This window comes from Limulus polyphemus, unplaced genomic scaffold (genome assembly GCF_000517525.1).
Source record: "Limulus polyphemus unplaced genomic scaffold, Limulus_polyphemus-2.1.2 Scaffold528, whole genome shotgun sequence".
Lineage (NCBI taxonomy): Eukaryota > Metazoa > Arthropoda > Merostomata > Xiphosura > Limulidae > Limulus > Limulus polyphemus.
In genome coordinates this window covers 355,971-371,109 of record NW_013666138.1, presented here as the reverse complement: position 1 = coordinate 371,109, position 15,139 = coordinate 355,971, and the positions used below count along the sequence as shown (strand labels likewise).

The following is a 15,139-nucleotide window of genomic DNA, read 5'->3' as shown; positions in this document are numbered from 1 at the left end:
CCTTAAAACTGATCATGATACGAGTTTTGTTGCCTCATATGAGATGCTTTTATTTTACAATTAATTCCAAAGACATGGGAAGAAATCCTATTAAGGCTAACTTTACATGAAAGGCTTAACAACCTCATATTATCTTTCAGAATGAAATTGTGTGTATATCTAAAAAACTACACTAAACCATTTTCCTGTAAAAACTGCACTAAGCTATCTTCCACATCTTAATTTAAAAAGGCTTCTATCGAATTATATCTTTTATCATCCACTTATTGAGGCTAATTTTCAAAAGTCAATTTCAGCTGACCCTCTAATGAGTTTTTTACCTTCTGTAAATAATTGTCTAACCTCTATTTCTGAAATATCAAATCTTTTATTTACATTTTGAAGTCAACTATACATTTATTTTGTGGATTTGAATAATGCATTTTTTATAATTACCTCAAGTGGTTGAACACCAAAACCACTTAATTCTTACAAAATGAATAAATATAAAGATATTTAATAACTGAAATAAAATACTTGAAAAAACTCTTACCTCAAAACACAACTTTCCACAAAGTGATGCATTACCTTTAAAAATGGCAACAGGAAACTGAAAGAAAAAGTAATTTAAATTATTAAAAAAAGCACTATAACAAATATATATATATATATATATATATATATACACACACATATAATATCAAAAATTTCCCTATAAAAACTATAAAAAGCATTAATTTCTTATGAAAACAGAAAAATATTTGTATCTTTATTGTGTATTCATGGCAAAATTACTAAGAATATCTACCCCATTTATATTTACTATTGACCAAGATGGAAAGCAGTCAGTCAACAGATTAGGTTTCGATCTTCTGTGGCACTACTCCACATGCATAAAAGACGTGCGTTTATGCTGGTAACCGTTTTTCTTGAAGTGAAACTTTCGTAATGTTTAGATTTAAATGTTTCCTTTGTTGTTGTCTACATTTTGTCTTTGATATTTTGGGTGAATGATGGATATTAAGAAAATGATCTTTGATGCTTCGTAACAGGATAGACCCACGACATCATATTTCATATGTCATTAACAAATATTTTTTATATTTATATTTACTATTGATTTATTACATTTATATTTACTATTGACCAAGATGGAAAGCAGTCAATCAACAGCACCTTACCACCCATGCTAAAGGATTGAATATCACTGTTATAATGTGTTCACAGCATAAAGTGCACAGAATATTCTGTAGTATCACACAGATTCAAACTGGGCTCATCAACTCTGAAATCCAGAGCTATACTACAGAGACAACTCATGCCCCAGAAAAATACATTTAAAGAAATCAGTAAATAAAAAGCTAAACCAGTAATTGCATAACAGGCACATTTATTCACTTATAAAATATGGAAATGTCAGAAATAATTGTTATTGAATTCTGAAGAATACTGCAATATTTATAGCCATTCCAATTAGTATTACACACTTGCCATTTTCTGTAAGAGTTCTAAACATAATTCATACTTTTCTTTAATCTATGAAAGAAATTGCTTCTCATCTTTAACCTACACCTCTATATTAAAATCCACAAATGAACAACATTTTATAATACACAATTAAAATCTTTATTTAAAGTGATCAACGGTTATAAAAGTCACTCTACATGTTTCAACGTGATTTCACATCATCTTCAAGTGTGTAAAAAACAGTTACTATGTGCCATATAAGTACAAAAGCCTTGTTCATATTTTAAATGTATACATGAGTTCCTTGAATTTCAACCTTTTAATATTACACCTCTATGCTCCAGAATTATGCTGAAATTTGAAAGTTTAAATCTTGTTATGATTTTAATCCATCTACTTCTTTGAGTTGACAAGCTAGTCAGTGAATGACAATCAAGTAGTTCATATTGATTATGAATTTAACATCACACGTTTTTTTTTAAACCACATATCTTTTTAATTCTTTGATTCAGAGGCTGGCTACCATTTTCCTCCACTCATCCTGGAAAGTTATTTTTAAGCTTTCACCTGCTTTGCACTTTGTTTTCTCAATAGAGCCAGTCAGCACTAAGTTTTGAAGAATTGTGTTTCATTACATGTCCAAAATATTGTTTTACCATTATTTAAATATGGTTATTTATTATTAAGAAAACAAAAAAACTTTAGGAATAAAGCACCATGTTGAAATATAAAGGTTTTATTAACCCACAAACTCTTCCGTTCTTTGGTGAGCTTTCCACTTGATGGAGTTACTACACTGCCTAAATAATGTTTTAAAATAGAAATCAACCATGTGAGAAAACTGTGAGATTATACTAATATTGTTGTTTAGGCACATGAAAACAATAAGTTTACTTGTAGCAAAATAAACTTCTTATTCACTTTTAAAACAACAACTATGTACTCTAACAAGTTATGGTGGTTCATTTACAAGTTGTATGTTAGCCATATGATCCAAAGGTAATACAACATGCTTAGCATGTTGTAGTATATCTCCAGTACAAATGGTTGCTTTTACACATGTGAATGATTACAAAAGTTTTAGGAAGAAATAAATAAGAGAAGTTCCCTTATTATGCTTGAAAAGGGGGAAAGAAAAAAGGGAAATTGCATGGTTGCATATTAAACTATTAAAACATACCAGCTCTTGTATAACACGCAAAAAAATAGTTGTACAGAGCTTGTGTTTTAACATAGCTTGTAATATAAATTTTTAGAAAACTGGCAACTTAGTTCTAGGAATTGTAATAATAAGTAATTGAAGTAAAATAAGTATGCCCTTTTTTATGCTAAACTAATGATGATAATAATTAAAATAGGAAATGTGAATAATACATACACAGTACTAAGACTGCAAAACACTTAAATTCACACATAACTTTAATAGCTGGATTATTTTTGTTTTCTACTGTGTTACAAAGTGATGCATTTTAAGAGAGATTTGAAAAAGTTCAGTACTTCTCATTTATTTAAAGCATATATGTAAGTTGGATGAATTTGGATAGTAGTTTTAAATTCTAAAATAAAATAAAAAGATTCTTGAACAATTATTCTTGATTATTTAAAACATGATTTTAAGATGTGTTAGTCAGTTGAAACTTTTATAAAAAAAATTTCACCCTGCAAGACAAATGAGTAGAATCATACTTCCTGCTAAGTGGATGATCTACAACCGTGTTTCCATTGTTGAAATACAATGTTTGTTGTATGAAGATTTGCTTAGTTAATCAATATTTTGGTATATAACTTTTAAGTTTTATTTCTGGTAAATTTTATTAAATTATGAAAAATTAATATAATAAATTCATTATATAAAGTTAGGAAATTATTTTTATGCCCAAGATTAGTTTTTAATTATGCCATCCTGTGAATCCCTGTATTTTTGTAACTTTCTCATACTATCATATCTTTACAATATAGGCTAATTTTAAGACCTTTATGTTTTTAATTGATTGCTATGTAATATCAGATATTATATTTAGTTAAAATTGGATAAAGCATAAGAGAAACATAACTCTCTCAGAGGGTATGGGATATTTACCTTCACATATGCAGTGTCCACTTTTGATCTTAAATTATCTGATAGTTGCTATTGATTGTAATACATACATATATATTTCTCCAACATATATATTACTGTTTTAAAAATCTTCTGATAACCTTTTTTTCTCTTGACAGTTTGTATTATAATTAAGAGCATCATCCTAAACAGTGAAAAATGGCAGATTGCTTTTAAAAAGTTACAGATAATTAATGATTAGATCATATTACTATATTTCATGGTATTTTAAATGTTCCTTACCTTATTGATGAATGCTCGTAATGCAGCAAACAAATGTTTGAGAAGACTTTCCGACTGGCCCACTTGCAGGAAAGAGAGATAAATATCAAAAACTTTCTTCATCACTGAATTATCACCTTCATTGTGAAGCAGTAGTTCTTTAAAGTGAACAGTGTATAACCCTAGCACATCAAGAGTGATCATTCCAACTTCAGTTGCCATGTTAGATTCCAGAACAACCCTAAAGAAACTGTCATCTTCTGATGAAGATGAAGCTGTAAAAAATGTTAAACCCAATCATTATAAGTTGTTAAATTCCTCTTCTATGAAATTCAAACTTTGTATTGGAATTAACAATCAAACATACATAATTAAACATAATGTTTACTTCTGGCTGATACATTATTATATAGTTTATACTTGAAATTATCTATAAAAATTGGGAATGTTACAAAGTTCTCATTGAGAAGGAACAAACTTATCAAATATCTCTTTTCATGTAGGGTCAGTCACTGTGACCAACCTTGTAGCCACAAAGTAACCAGAGGTTCCATACTACAAACTTTAATGTTTTGTGTATCTTCACAAAATTTGGCAAGCTTTTAGTAAACATTACAAGTTTTCTGTACATAAAAAATTCGATTTTGTAATTACATGCTTTTACTAAAGATTTGTCTGTAAGTATACAGAATCAGAGTGTTGACTGCTTCAAGTGCAAAGTAATTTTCATGTATTAAAAATACTTCTCTTCATCTGAAAATTTTCAACTTTCATTTGTGTAACCCCTAAAACCTCCTAAATAGACACCATACTTTTTTTTATTCATTAAAACTTTACATTTTAAGTTATTTTCTCTACTCTAACTGTATGTGGACTAAGTAGGTTTGACTAACTTTGTAGTCACCACAATAAAGTACAAAATAAATTTAAATTTCCCTTTTTCTTTAGTGAAATGACTACAGTTTGTAGCAGAAAACTACAATTGTTTATCTTAAATAGCTTAAGGCTTATAACAGTTGACGTCTGTTTATATTTAATTTTATAGTTTTATTCCCCTTTGAACTGTGTACAGCTAACTATTCCACCATGCAAGTTGTAAATCACTCGGCAAATACATAGCTCATGTTACTGTACTGAATGATGTAATGCACAAACTCCTTCCAAGAGTACCTTACCTAATCATTATCTTACCCAATCTAGTGTAACAGGTTTCTCATTTTTACATTTTGTTACTTTTATAACCATAAATAAATAACATACATGAAAAACAAAAAACAAAGAATTTAGCTTTGACCTCTTGATTTTCTAAAAACACAGAATAATAACAAATACAAAACAAACAGTGTCTTATATCTTATAACTGTTATGATTTAACTGGCTTTCTAACAAGACAAGAGAAGCTTAAATTAATTCCCTCTGTTGCTCGATCTGAACACCAGGAGATAAACGCTTAAACTGAAGATGATACTGACAACACTCTGTACTGAAAACAATATAACATTATATGTCATTCAATCGATTAAAACTTTGCTTTTCTATTGGTTAGAAATGATATAAGACATCAGAAAGAATTATTGGCAATTTGTGAAAGACAGAATGTGACAGGTGGGTGTGGCAAGTAGGTCTGACTTTCTAGTTTATGAGTCTGTAAACAAATAAGATTGAAAGCTATAAGAATTAAGACTTTGCCTTAGTAATATCTATATTATAATCAAAGAAGGGTGGTAAATAAATTAAAGAGGGAAGACCAAAAGAACAAATGTTGCAATTCTCATACTAGAACTTAAAACTTGTATTAAATTTTAATTTGTTAACTATGTTTTGATACCAAGTTTATTTGTATACATTGATAATAAATAGTTAATTATGTTTTTATCGTCACTCTGTAAATGGTTGTGACATGCACACTTTGACTGACCTGAGAGGGTTACTTAGAATAATTACAAGTTTTATTTTGCAAATTTAATTACTTTCTAAACATAAAAATTTAGGCCAAAAATTAAAGAGTACCAAGAACATCATCAAATTATTTGGTTGAATGGTCAAGTTAACAAATTGATTATGAATCATGACAAAATATATTAGTCCTTGCAATGAATTTCATATCTCATACTTCACTCTCTCTCTCTCAGTCAGTTTGGATATATATATATATATATATACTATGGTGCTGATCTAGAAAAGTACTTACTACATTTTATTAATGTTCAATATCTAAATACTGAGATAGTAGCCTGCTGATAAGGTTTCAACTGTCAGCAAGGGTGTAAAAAATTCTACATATATAAAAAAGGAGAAGCAAATCTCTCTTACACATTGGAAGAGTTTCACTACAGGAGCTGTTACATCTTGCAGAAAATGATGGAGGAACTGTTCTGGCTGGTAGTGTCATGGCTTTAGCAGGGGGACCAGAGATTTGTCTTCTGATTGAACAAACACATTTTACTCCATGTAAGATTCATTTTAAAATTAATTAACAAATCTGAATGAAGAAAATTTGAATTGTGAATCTTATGTTATAGATTTATATTACAAACAAAGATCTTCATTATGTATTCTACTATGGTTAATGTAACACTACTTCAACCATTATCTACAAATTCCTGCTTAATTTAGAAGTCCTTACACATGGAATATAAAACATTTGAAATTACAAATTAATTTCACTAAATTTATAAACATGTATTTAAAAGTTGTTATTACTGGTGTCATACTTAAATATATTTGTTCAAGTAAACCTTTGTTTTAATCATGTGGTATGATTCAATGTATAAGTGTGAGTCTTGGTGTTACTAGGGTTATGATCAAATGTTGTACTTTCATAAAAATAATCCATTGCAACTTTTATCTGATCAAAATGGATTCACTAAAATTCCCAAAAATAAAAGCAGTTACTGCTAATAAAAATATATATTATGTGATGTATCTGTATCTAGCCCAGTTCAAAATTTTTTTATGAAATATCAAAAGTAAATTCTAGCAATGTAAGAAACAACTCATTTAATTCTTGGATACTTTACTTCCAGATAGAAGTTGATTTTTTTTCCCAGTATTGTACATCACTTATATTATTATCATTGTATTTATTTTCCTTTTTGTCTTTCCACTATTTAGAATTATACCTTATTTTAAATACATACAGGAAAACTGCTTTACTGTAACTCAACATTAACTTCATAGCATAGACAAAGCACATGTTATAGAACTGTTAAAAACAAAACTTTTCATCTGAAACAGGAAAATAAGTACAAATTATAACAGTACTTTACAGGTATTCATTTATATGACTTAGCAGTTTTCATGAAACCCCAGTTTCTTTCAATATAATATAATACAACCAAGACCTCACCTGTTCTCTATGATTTTCCTACCAGCATATTTGTAGTGATGAAGACAAAGCCTGTGAAAAATAAAAATATATAGTATTCTAACCTCAAGTGGTATTTACCTTTAATCTTATATCCAAATTATCTGTGTTATTTTATGTGTACTTTAGAGGTACAGCTTCCAAGGTAGTTGAAAAATTCTAAGTTCCAGAAGCTCAAAAAGGGCAAAATCATTTACTTCTAGGTGTTTAGGGGTTTTAAACTTCTTGTGGTTCTTCACAAATCACTGCATTTAAAAACCACTTACTGAAGGTTATTTTTGGCTTTCAACTTCCAAAATATAAATTCAGAATTTGATAACATCTTTGCTGACAATAACAGATGATTGTAGTAGTAATTTCACTGATTCATATATTTTACATAATAAAGTGAGCAGTACAACATGGTTAATATCATAACACAACATTTCAGTAAAATATGATCAAGGTTAGTAAACATGGGCTTTAAGTCTAAAATACACAGCAGCTAAACAAAATTATTTTAACTAAAACACAGAGGAAACTATATTTTTAATGCATACTAAGCTAGTATAATTTTATTTAGTTTTTTTGCTTTTAGGTTTTAAACACAAAATTCAGGACATTATATAATTATTATTTTAGCCACTTTCACATTTGTTCAGTAATTACAATCTAGCAGCACCGTACATTAGATATTTTATCAAATTACATATGTAAGTCTAGAAAAACAGTTGAAAGAAAAAACTCAAAATAACACTATCAAGTTCTAACATAACTATAAAATGTGATGCTCAGAAAGATAACCAGATAAATAAATAATAAGCAACATTGTTCAAGAGACAAGAATATTTAAAAAAAAAAGATGCTTCTTTTCTCATTAAATAATAAATTGATTAGGTACAGATAATATTTAAACTACTGCATCTTTTATGAGCCCACCTACATTACTGATGGCAAAAGAAAAGGGTAAAGTGCTCAGAAATGAAAAATTTTCCATTTATGCATGAAGCAATTCTTTTGCATTACATAGCAATACATCTTAAAGATTACAACTGTTCGAGCAATCTTGAACTTAGTGTATATGCTCAATAAATGTCCATTTGTCAATCTTTAAACGATAGACTAAAAAATATTTTAAATATAAATCATTGTGAAGAAAAATTATGTTTTATATTTTTTCACATGACAGAACAGAAAAAATATCTTGCCTCTTAATCACTATAGTTTTAAGATCTCATATTGAAAACACAACACAAACAAAAGAATGTTATGTACTTATGTTTTTGTCTAAAAGTTATCACACGAGAACCAAGTATCCTCTTAACTAGGTTTCATAATTTACATTTAATTCAACAATAAATGTAATCATGATATAGAAAAAATACAAACTTACTCAAGAATGTGAAAGAAATCCAGAGTACTTTCTTGGGTACAGTGTTGCCACCAACCAATAAGAAGCTCTGATAAAACAAAAGCAATTATTACAACTATGGTGTTATGCATATGTTAATTTAGCAATTTAAATAACAAAATGTGGGCCTTTTCCTAATAATAATGATTTTAAGTATTCATGTCAGTATGAAATATTTCTGAAACTATATACGACTAGGCTACTACACTGAAGGTATTTCGATGAATGAAATGTGAAAATACGAATGCAGTTATCTATCTTACTAATACACTGCATTACAACTCAAACCTATATTGGTTTGTAAGTTAATCACTAGAACAACAGTTTTCAAACTTTTGTAATCAAAGATCCCTTTAATTTTTTTTTTTGCAGGCCCTCAAAACCTACCAACATTATTTGTTTTGAAAAAAAAGAGATTCCATGTACATGAAAAGCTGTATCCCAAAATATATTTCAATTGATATACATTCAATTTTAGGAAATAAATTTTTTAATAAGATTTCAGACATAAATCACTGATCCGTTGGGGGGGGGGGGGGGGTTCTTCCTTCTAAGAATAATAATAAAGTGTGTCGTGAAGGTAAATTTTATGGAAAAAACAAACAGCTATTTCAACTTGTATGGTTGAAATATTAACTTTTAATAACATCTACAATTTTCTTAATCAGTCACAAGAGAAAAGACATATAAGCTACACAAAACCTATCTGAACTATTCATTTTTGATTTTGAGCTGACAGTATACAAAGAAGGCAACTTTTGAGCAATTTTAATCAAATAGTGGGATTTGACTGTCACTGTTTATATCATATCTTTGGCACCAAAGTGAAAAGAATGATTTTATGGCAACAATACATGAACCTTCAGATTCACAGTCTGGCAAGTTAACCACTAGACCACCTCACATTATAAATGAACAACAGCCATCATAAGCTTTACATCTATTTAAAAACAAAAGGTAGATCTGTAAATGGTTCTACTATGTTATTGAATTATAAAAGAAGTTTGACAGTAGTTTTAAAATGAATCAACTATAGTATTTTGTGTCTAATGTACATGGATTAAATAATACAAATATTAGGAAATGTACATACCTTTCAGTTATTAATTAACATAAAAATGGATAAAAGTTTTATAATAAAAAGAACTACAAGACAAATGCCTTAGTTTCAATATTATACAATAAAGTTATTGCATATATTTTAGTACATAAGCAAAACATGATACTTTTACCTTCATTTAGATGTTTCATAATATACAAAAAGCACAGGAGCAAGTCTTTTACTTCTTGTGGTTCTAACTTGTCATATCGTACAGGGCCCACCGTACTTGCAAATGGCATTGAATGAGACCTATGCCAACATGTTTTAAACAAAAATTATTTTAGTAATACTGTACCTAATTACAACACTTTCAATGATGTTATAAAAATCATTTTAAAATGACAGTATTATGTAAAATCACCTCAATCATTTACTAATCTTTACTCTTTAGAGCTAAAAAGTCTAATAAAGATTACAAGTTGGTATTAGACATGATGATAACTCAAGTCTGTTGTTAATTTTGCAGTAAAAAACAAAATAATTTAGATTTGGTCACCAATGCAAGTCACATCAACCTTTCATTTTTTTTCTTCACCCAGCAACATGAAAGTAGTGATGAAATCAAATTTGATGACAAGGAAATAGACAATAAAGTTTGAATATGGTTTAAATGGTTAATACAGAAAGCTTCATGCAAGTTGAATGTAATCACAAATGTATAACGTTTTGTCATCATAAAGTTTTCTTCATTACCTGCCATCTTTAAACTTTAACATGATAGTACATTATACTATAAACATTTCTTTTTTTGACTGAACAATCTAGTAATTGAAAGACAGATGCTAAGACTAACTAGCTATGCACTTTGCAGTGACACAACACCATATTGCCTCAGCCTTTTTTCTATTTTTAAACAAATCATGGCTCCTGTGATCCTTAATAAAATCCTAAAGTTTATGTGATTATCTATATATATACATAAATCACAAAAAACATTTGTCCGTCTGCTTGTCTGTCCATCTGTTATCTAACTACTCTTAGGTCGCTGGGCCAACCTCAACCTTTGTGGGATGATAGTTTGGAACAAGGGGCACGTTAATGGGGCTGTTATTGAGCATTTATTATCTTTGATGCAAGTTAACATTAACTATATTCATAGACAGCATCACATCTTTACATCAGAAAAAATAAAAATTATAAACTTTTCTATAAAACAACATACACAATATGTTGGGGATACCACAAAAACATCTTATATCTCAAAGAGTGTCCTAGAACTCTCTATGGAAGAAAGCAATGAAAAAAATGGCTACTACTATTGCAATACTACATAAACTCAGCTGAAGTTTCTACTCCAACAGCCACCATAAGGCTGATATGAGGAGCCATTTCTTGAGTTATAACCATTTCCTACTTTGTCCTGTGATCTTTCAACTTTGGCTCATATGACACTTCTGCGGCCAATTAATTAATCATGTGAAACACTGTAGAAGGACATTAAGAGGTGGGTGTTGAAAGCAGGTAACAGAAAGCCCCCCCTCTTACTGCCACTACTTTGGCCGTTTACCTCTTCCTACAAAATCACCCTGATCATTGCATAGTGTATAACATGTTCTAAGTATATACATATTAAGTTCTTAAAGCCTATACAAAACTTTTAGTAGATAATAATGAATACCTTAATAATACATTATGTTATAAATAAATTGTGTGAACTTTAGGATTTTTATGTTATTTATCATAGATTCCCCCAATGTTTTTTAAGTTCATAATCCAGACAAAGGACTGGTATCTCAGCTAGCCTATAAATAAATTACAAGTTTTCAATCTCTATAATGTAGTGGAATTTTCATTGCAGTTTTTTTTGCAACATTTCATTAACTACAGTAACTCACAGAAATAGTGAGAAAACTGTAAGCAAAGGTTTGCTCCTTATTATAACATATTGCCAGCTAAGTTACAAAACTATTAACTTCTAATGCATCTTATTTCATATCATATTTTGAAAACTTTTCTTGCTCTTAAGGTTTGTACAATGATTAGCTGTAAAATGAGAAGACACTGTAACTCTTTGAAACAAATTGTAAATTTTGAATCATGTAAGTGCAAGAGTCAGCAAGTCAAGCAAGGGTTTAACAGCAGAAAAAGATGTGTAAATTTGTATTTCTTTATTAGGAAGAATTGAATGATGGAATTATCTTAAAAACAAGAACAAAAAAAACCCACTATATTTTTCTTTTGCTAAAGACTTAGAAACAGTCTGGACTGTTCAAGATACAACAAAAAAAAAAGAATGATATGTGTAACAAATACATTAATAACCTAAATGCTGATACATAATTTTATGAAATAAAGTGTTGTTACATATGCAGAATATGAAATCACTTCATTACAAAAATATTTACATCATTCAAACAATATTTTCTTCAAGGTGAAATAGCATTAATATGTAGGAAAAACTAATTATTGTAATTTTTTACTGGTATACACACATGAATAGTTAACTATATGCAACTTTATATTGGTATGCATTAACCCTCTTGCTACAAGCTCAATCAATGTGACTGACTGTGTAGCCCTTAAGTAACCATCAGAGTTTTATTATAACTTTCAATATGTTTTGTTTATGTTCACAAAAAACCTGATGTTTTAATTGAGTATTTTTACTAAAACTTTGTCTGTGAATACATGGAGTCAGAGTGTTGATTGCTTTGACTGCAAAGTGATTGTAATATTAAGATTAAAAATAATTTTCTTCATCTGAAAATTATCAAATTTCATTTGTGTAATCTCTAACTTCCTAAATAAATATCAAACGTTTTTTAGTAAAACTTTGTTTTATCTGTAATTTTCTCAACCTCAACTCTACATGTATTCCATCGATTTGACTGACCTTATAACCACCATAAAAAATATGAATTAAATCTAAATTACCCTTTTTATTTTTATAGAATGACTGAAAATTGTAACATGAAACTACAATCATTTATCTTAAATTGCTTAAAGCTTTAACAGTATACATCTCTTCATACTTAATTCTGTTGTTTTATTGCCATTTCTAACTAATAATTCTGCCATATAATGCACCTATGAACACAGAATAATAACATGCACAAAGTATACAATGTCCTTTAACTATCATAATTTACCTGTCTTTTAATTATGGCAAAAGAACCTTTAAAAATTTAGCTAAGCTTGTTGATCTTAACACTGTGAGAGAAACTTTCAAACTGAAGGTGAAATAGACAATACTCGCAACAGAAAACAATGTAACATGATACATCACTTAACAGATTAAAACCTTGACTTCCTATTGGTTATAAATAATATAGTACAAGACTATGGCAATTTGTGAGATAGTGGATGTAACACATGGACATGGCAAGCGGGTCTGATTTTCTAGTTTATGACTTCATAAAGAAATAAAACTGAAGGCTATAAAAATTATGCTTTGCCTTAGTAATATCTATATTATAATAAGTAATTTATGCTAAATTCCATACTTCTTGGAGGGGTGGTAAATAAATAAGCAAGGAGGGAAAACCTAGAGAACAAATATCACAGTTCTTATACTAGGGGAGACTGGGGATTTTATAAATTTTTCCTTATAAAATTAAGAGATTAAATGTTATATAATATTAAAATTTGATTTATTAGCTACATATTGATGCCAAGTTTATTCATATACAATAGAAATATGTCACAACACATACACTTTAACCTTCCCATATGTAGAAAAAGCTAATTAAATGTAACTTTATAGTTGTATGCATTAATATGCAGGAATAGTTAACTATGTGTAACTTTCTACTGGTATGTGTTAACACGCATGAATAGCTAACTGTTGTAACTTTCTATTGGTATACATTTACTCTCTAAACATGGGGTTGGTCAAATTAACTGACCACATAACTTCTTTGTACTTGTTTAGTCTTTATAGTTTTAATACTAATTTTAATATAAGTACATCTTCACAAAATGTGACAGACTTTTAGTAAACATTATAAGTCTTTCACATACAAAAAATCATATATTTTAATGAAGTATTTCTTAATAAACTAAAAAATGACGTGTCTGTGAATATAGAATATTTTTTTCTACTAGTCCACATGCAGTGATTTTCATGTTTTTCTTCATCTCAAAACTCTCAAATTTCATTTGTGTAATCTCTAACACCTCCTAAATATATTTCAAATGTTTGTTTTCAGTGAAACTTTGTTTTATCTGTTATTTTCTCTATGTTAGCTCTATACAAGGTTTGTCAATTTGACTGACCTCATAACCACCAAAAAAATCAAAATAAATCTAAATTACCCTTTTTCTCTTTCTAGAATCACTTCAAATTGTAACATGAAACTACATTCATTTATCCTAAGTTGCTTTAAACTCCTAACACTCTACATCTATTTATACTTAAATTTTATTGTTTTATTGCCCTTTTAACCATGTCTAACTACTACTATTCATGCCATTATAAGTTGTAAATCACTTGGGGAAAGTAGAGCTCACGTTTTTGCTATCGAAATACGTTACCCACAAGCTACTCCTCTCGCTTGCATGCCTCGTGAAACATTTTTATTATTATTTATTTTACCTAATTTAACCTTAACTAACCTAAAGAGATCCCTTTTATTATATCATAGTTACTTTATAATAAATAAAGAATAATCATAAAAAAAAAGAAACAAAGTACTTATCAGAGTCTTCTTTTTTTTGCTGTTGATGACACTTAACCCTACTTTTTTATACTAATGGTAGTAATGCAAAAAATAATTTTTAATTAATTAAACAATGTGCCAAAGAACATAGAATAATAACATGCAAAAAGCAGACTACTTCTCCGAACTATCACAATTTCTCTGACTTTCTAACTTTGTTACAAGAGCCATTACAAATTCATCCAAACTAGTCGTTATCTTTCCTGTGAGAACAAAGCATGTCCTAACAGAGAAAATGACAATTTTCTGGTCACAAATCAACATAATATAACAAGTCATTTGATAGATGAAAATCTTGGCTTTCTATTAGTTACACATAATATAGTATTAAGAGTAAGAGAGAACTATTAACAAGTCCTGAAATAGAGACAGGTGAGTGTGGCAATAGGGGTCTGATTTTATATTTGATGGCTCTGTAACCAAACATAGTTGAAGGCAATACAAATTATGGTTTGTCTGAGCAATGGCAATTATATAGTAAGTAATTTTGTTAAATTTCATACTTGTTGGAGGTGTGGTGAATAGAATAGAGAAGAGGGGATTGCCTAGAGAAAATATGTCACATTTTTCACACCAGGGAAAATTCATTTTTTTTTTATAAATATTGCCTTATACTATTGAGAACTTAAAATTTATATACTATTAAAATATGGATTATTAGCTACAATTTTATGCTATACTAATTGGCATAATATAAACAAAAAGTAGTTTAATTAAATTTTGAATGTAAGTCACTAAAACCTTGTGACATCCACAGTAAATGATGCCAGGGCAGAGAGGGTTAAATACATAGGAATAGTAAACCATATGTAACTTTACAGTTGTATGCATTAATATGTAAGAATTGCTTCAAGGG

General features: G+C 28.8%; 1 protein-coding gene across 1 annotated transcript in view; it reads right to left on the bottom strand.

The window, feature by feature from the left end:
• LOC106458887 (dedicator of cytokinesis protein 11-like) overlaps positions 1 to 15,139 on the bottom strand; it is a 168,422-nt gene that overhangs the window by 21,692 nt on the left and 131,591 nt on the right. The window contains 6 exon segments of the mRNA XM_022385244.1: positions 533 to 589; positions 3,788 to 4,041; positions 6,080 to 6,189; positions 7,116 to 7,166; positions 8,506 to 8,572; positions 9,756 to 9,874. Of these exon segments, the coding sequence (XP_022240952.1) occupies positions 533 to 589; positions 3,788 to 4,041; positions 6,080 to 6,189; positions 7,116 to 7,166; positions 8,506 to 8,572; positions 9,756 to 9,874 (658 nt within the window).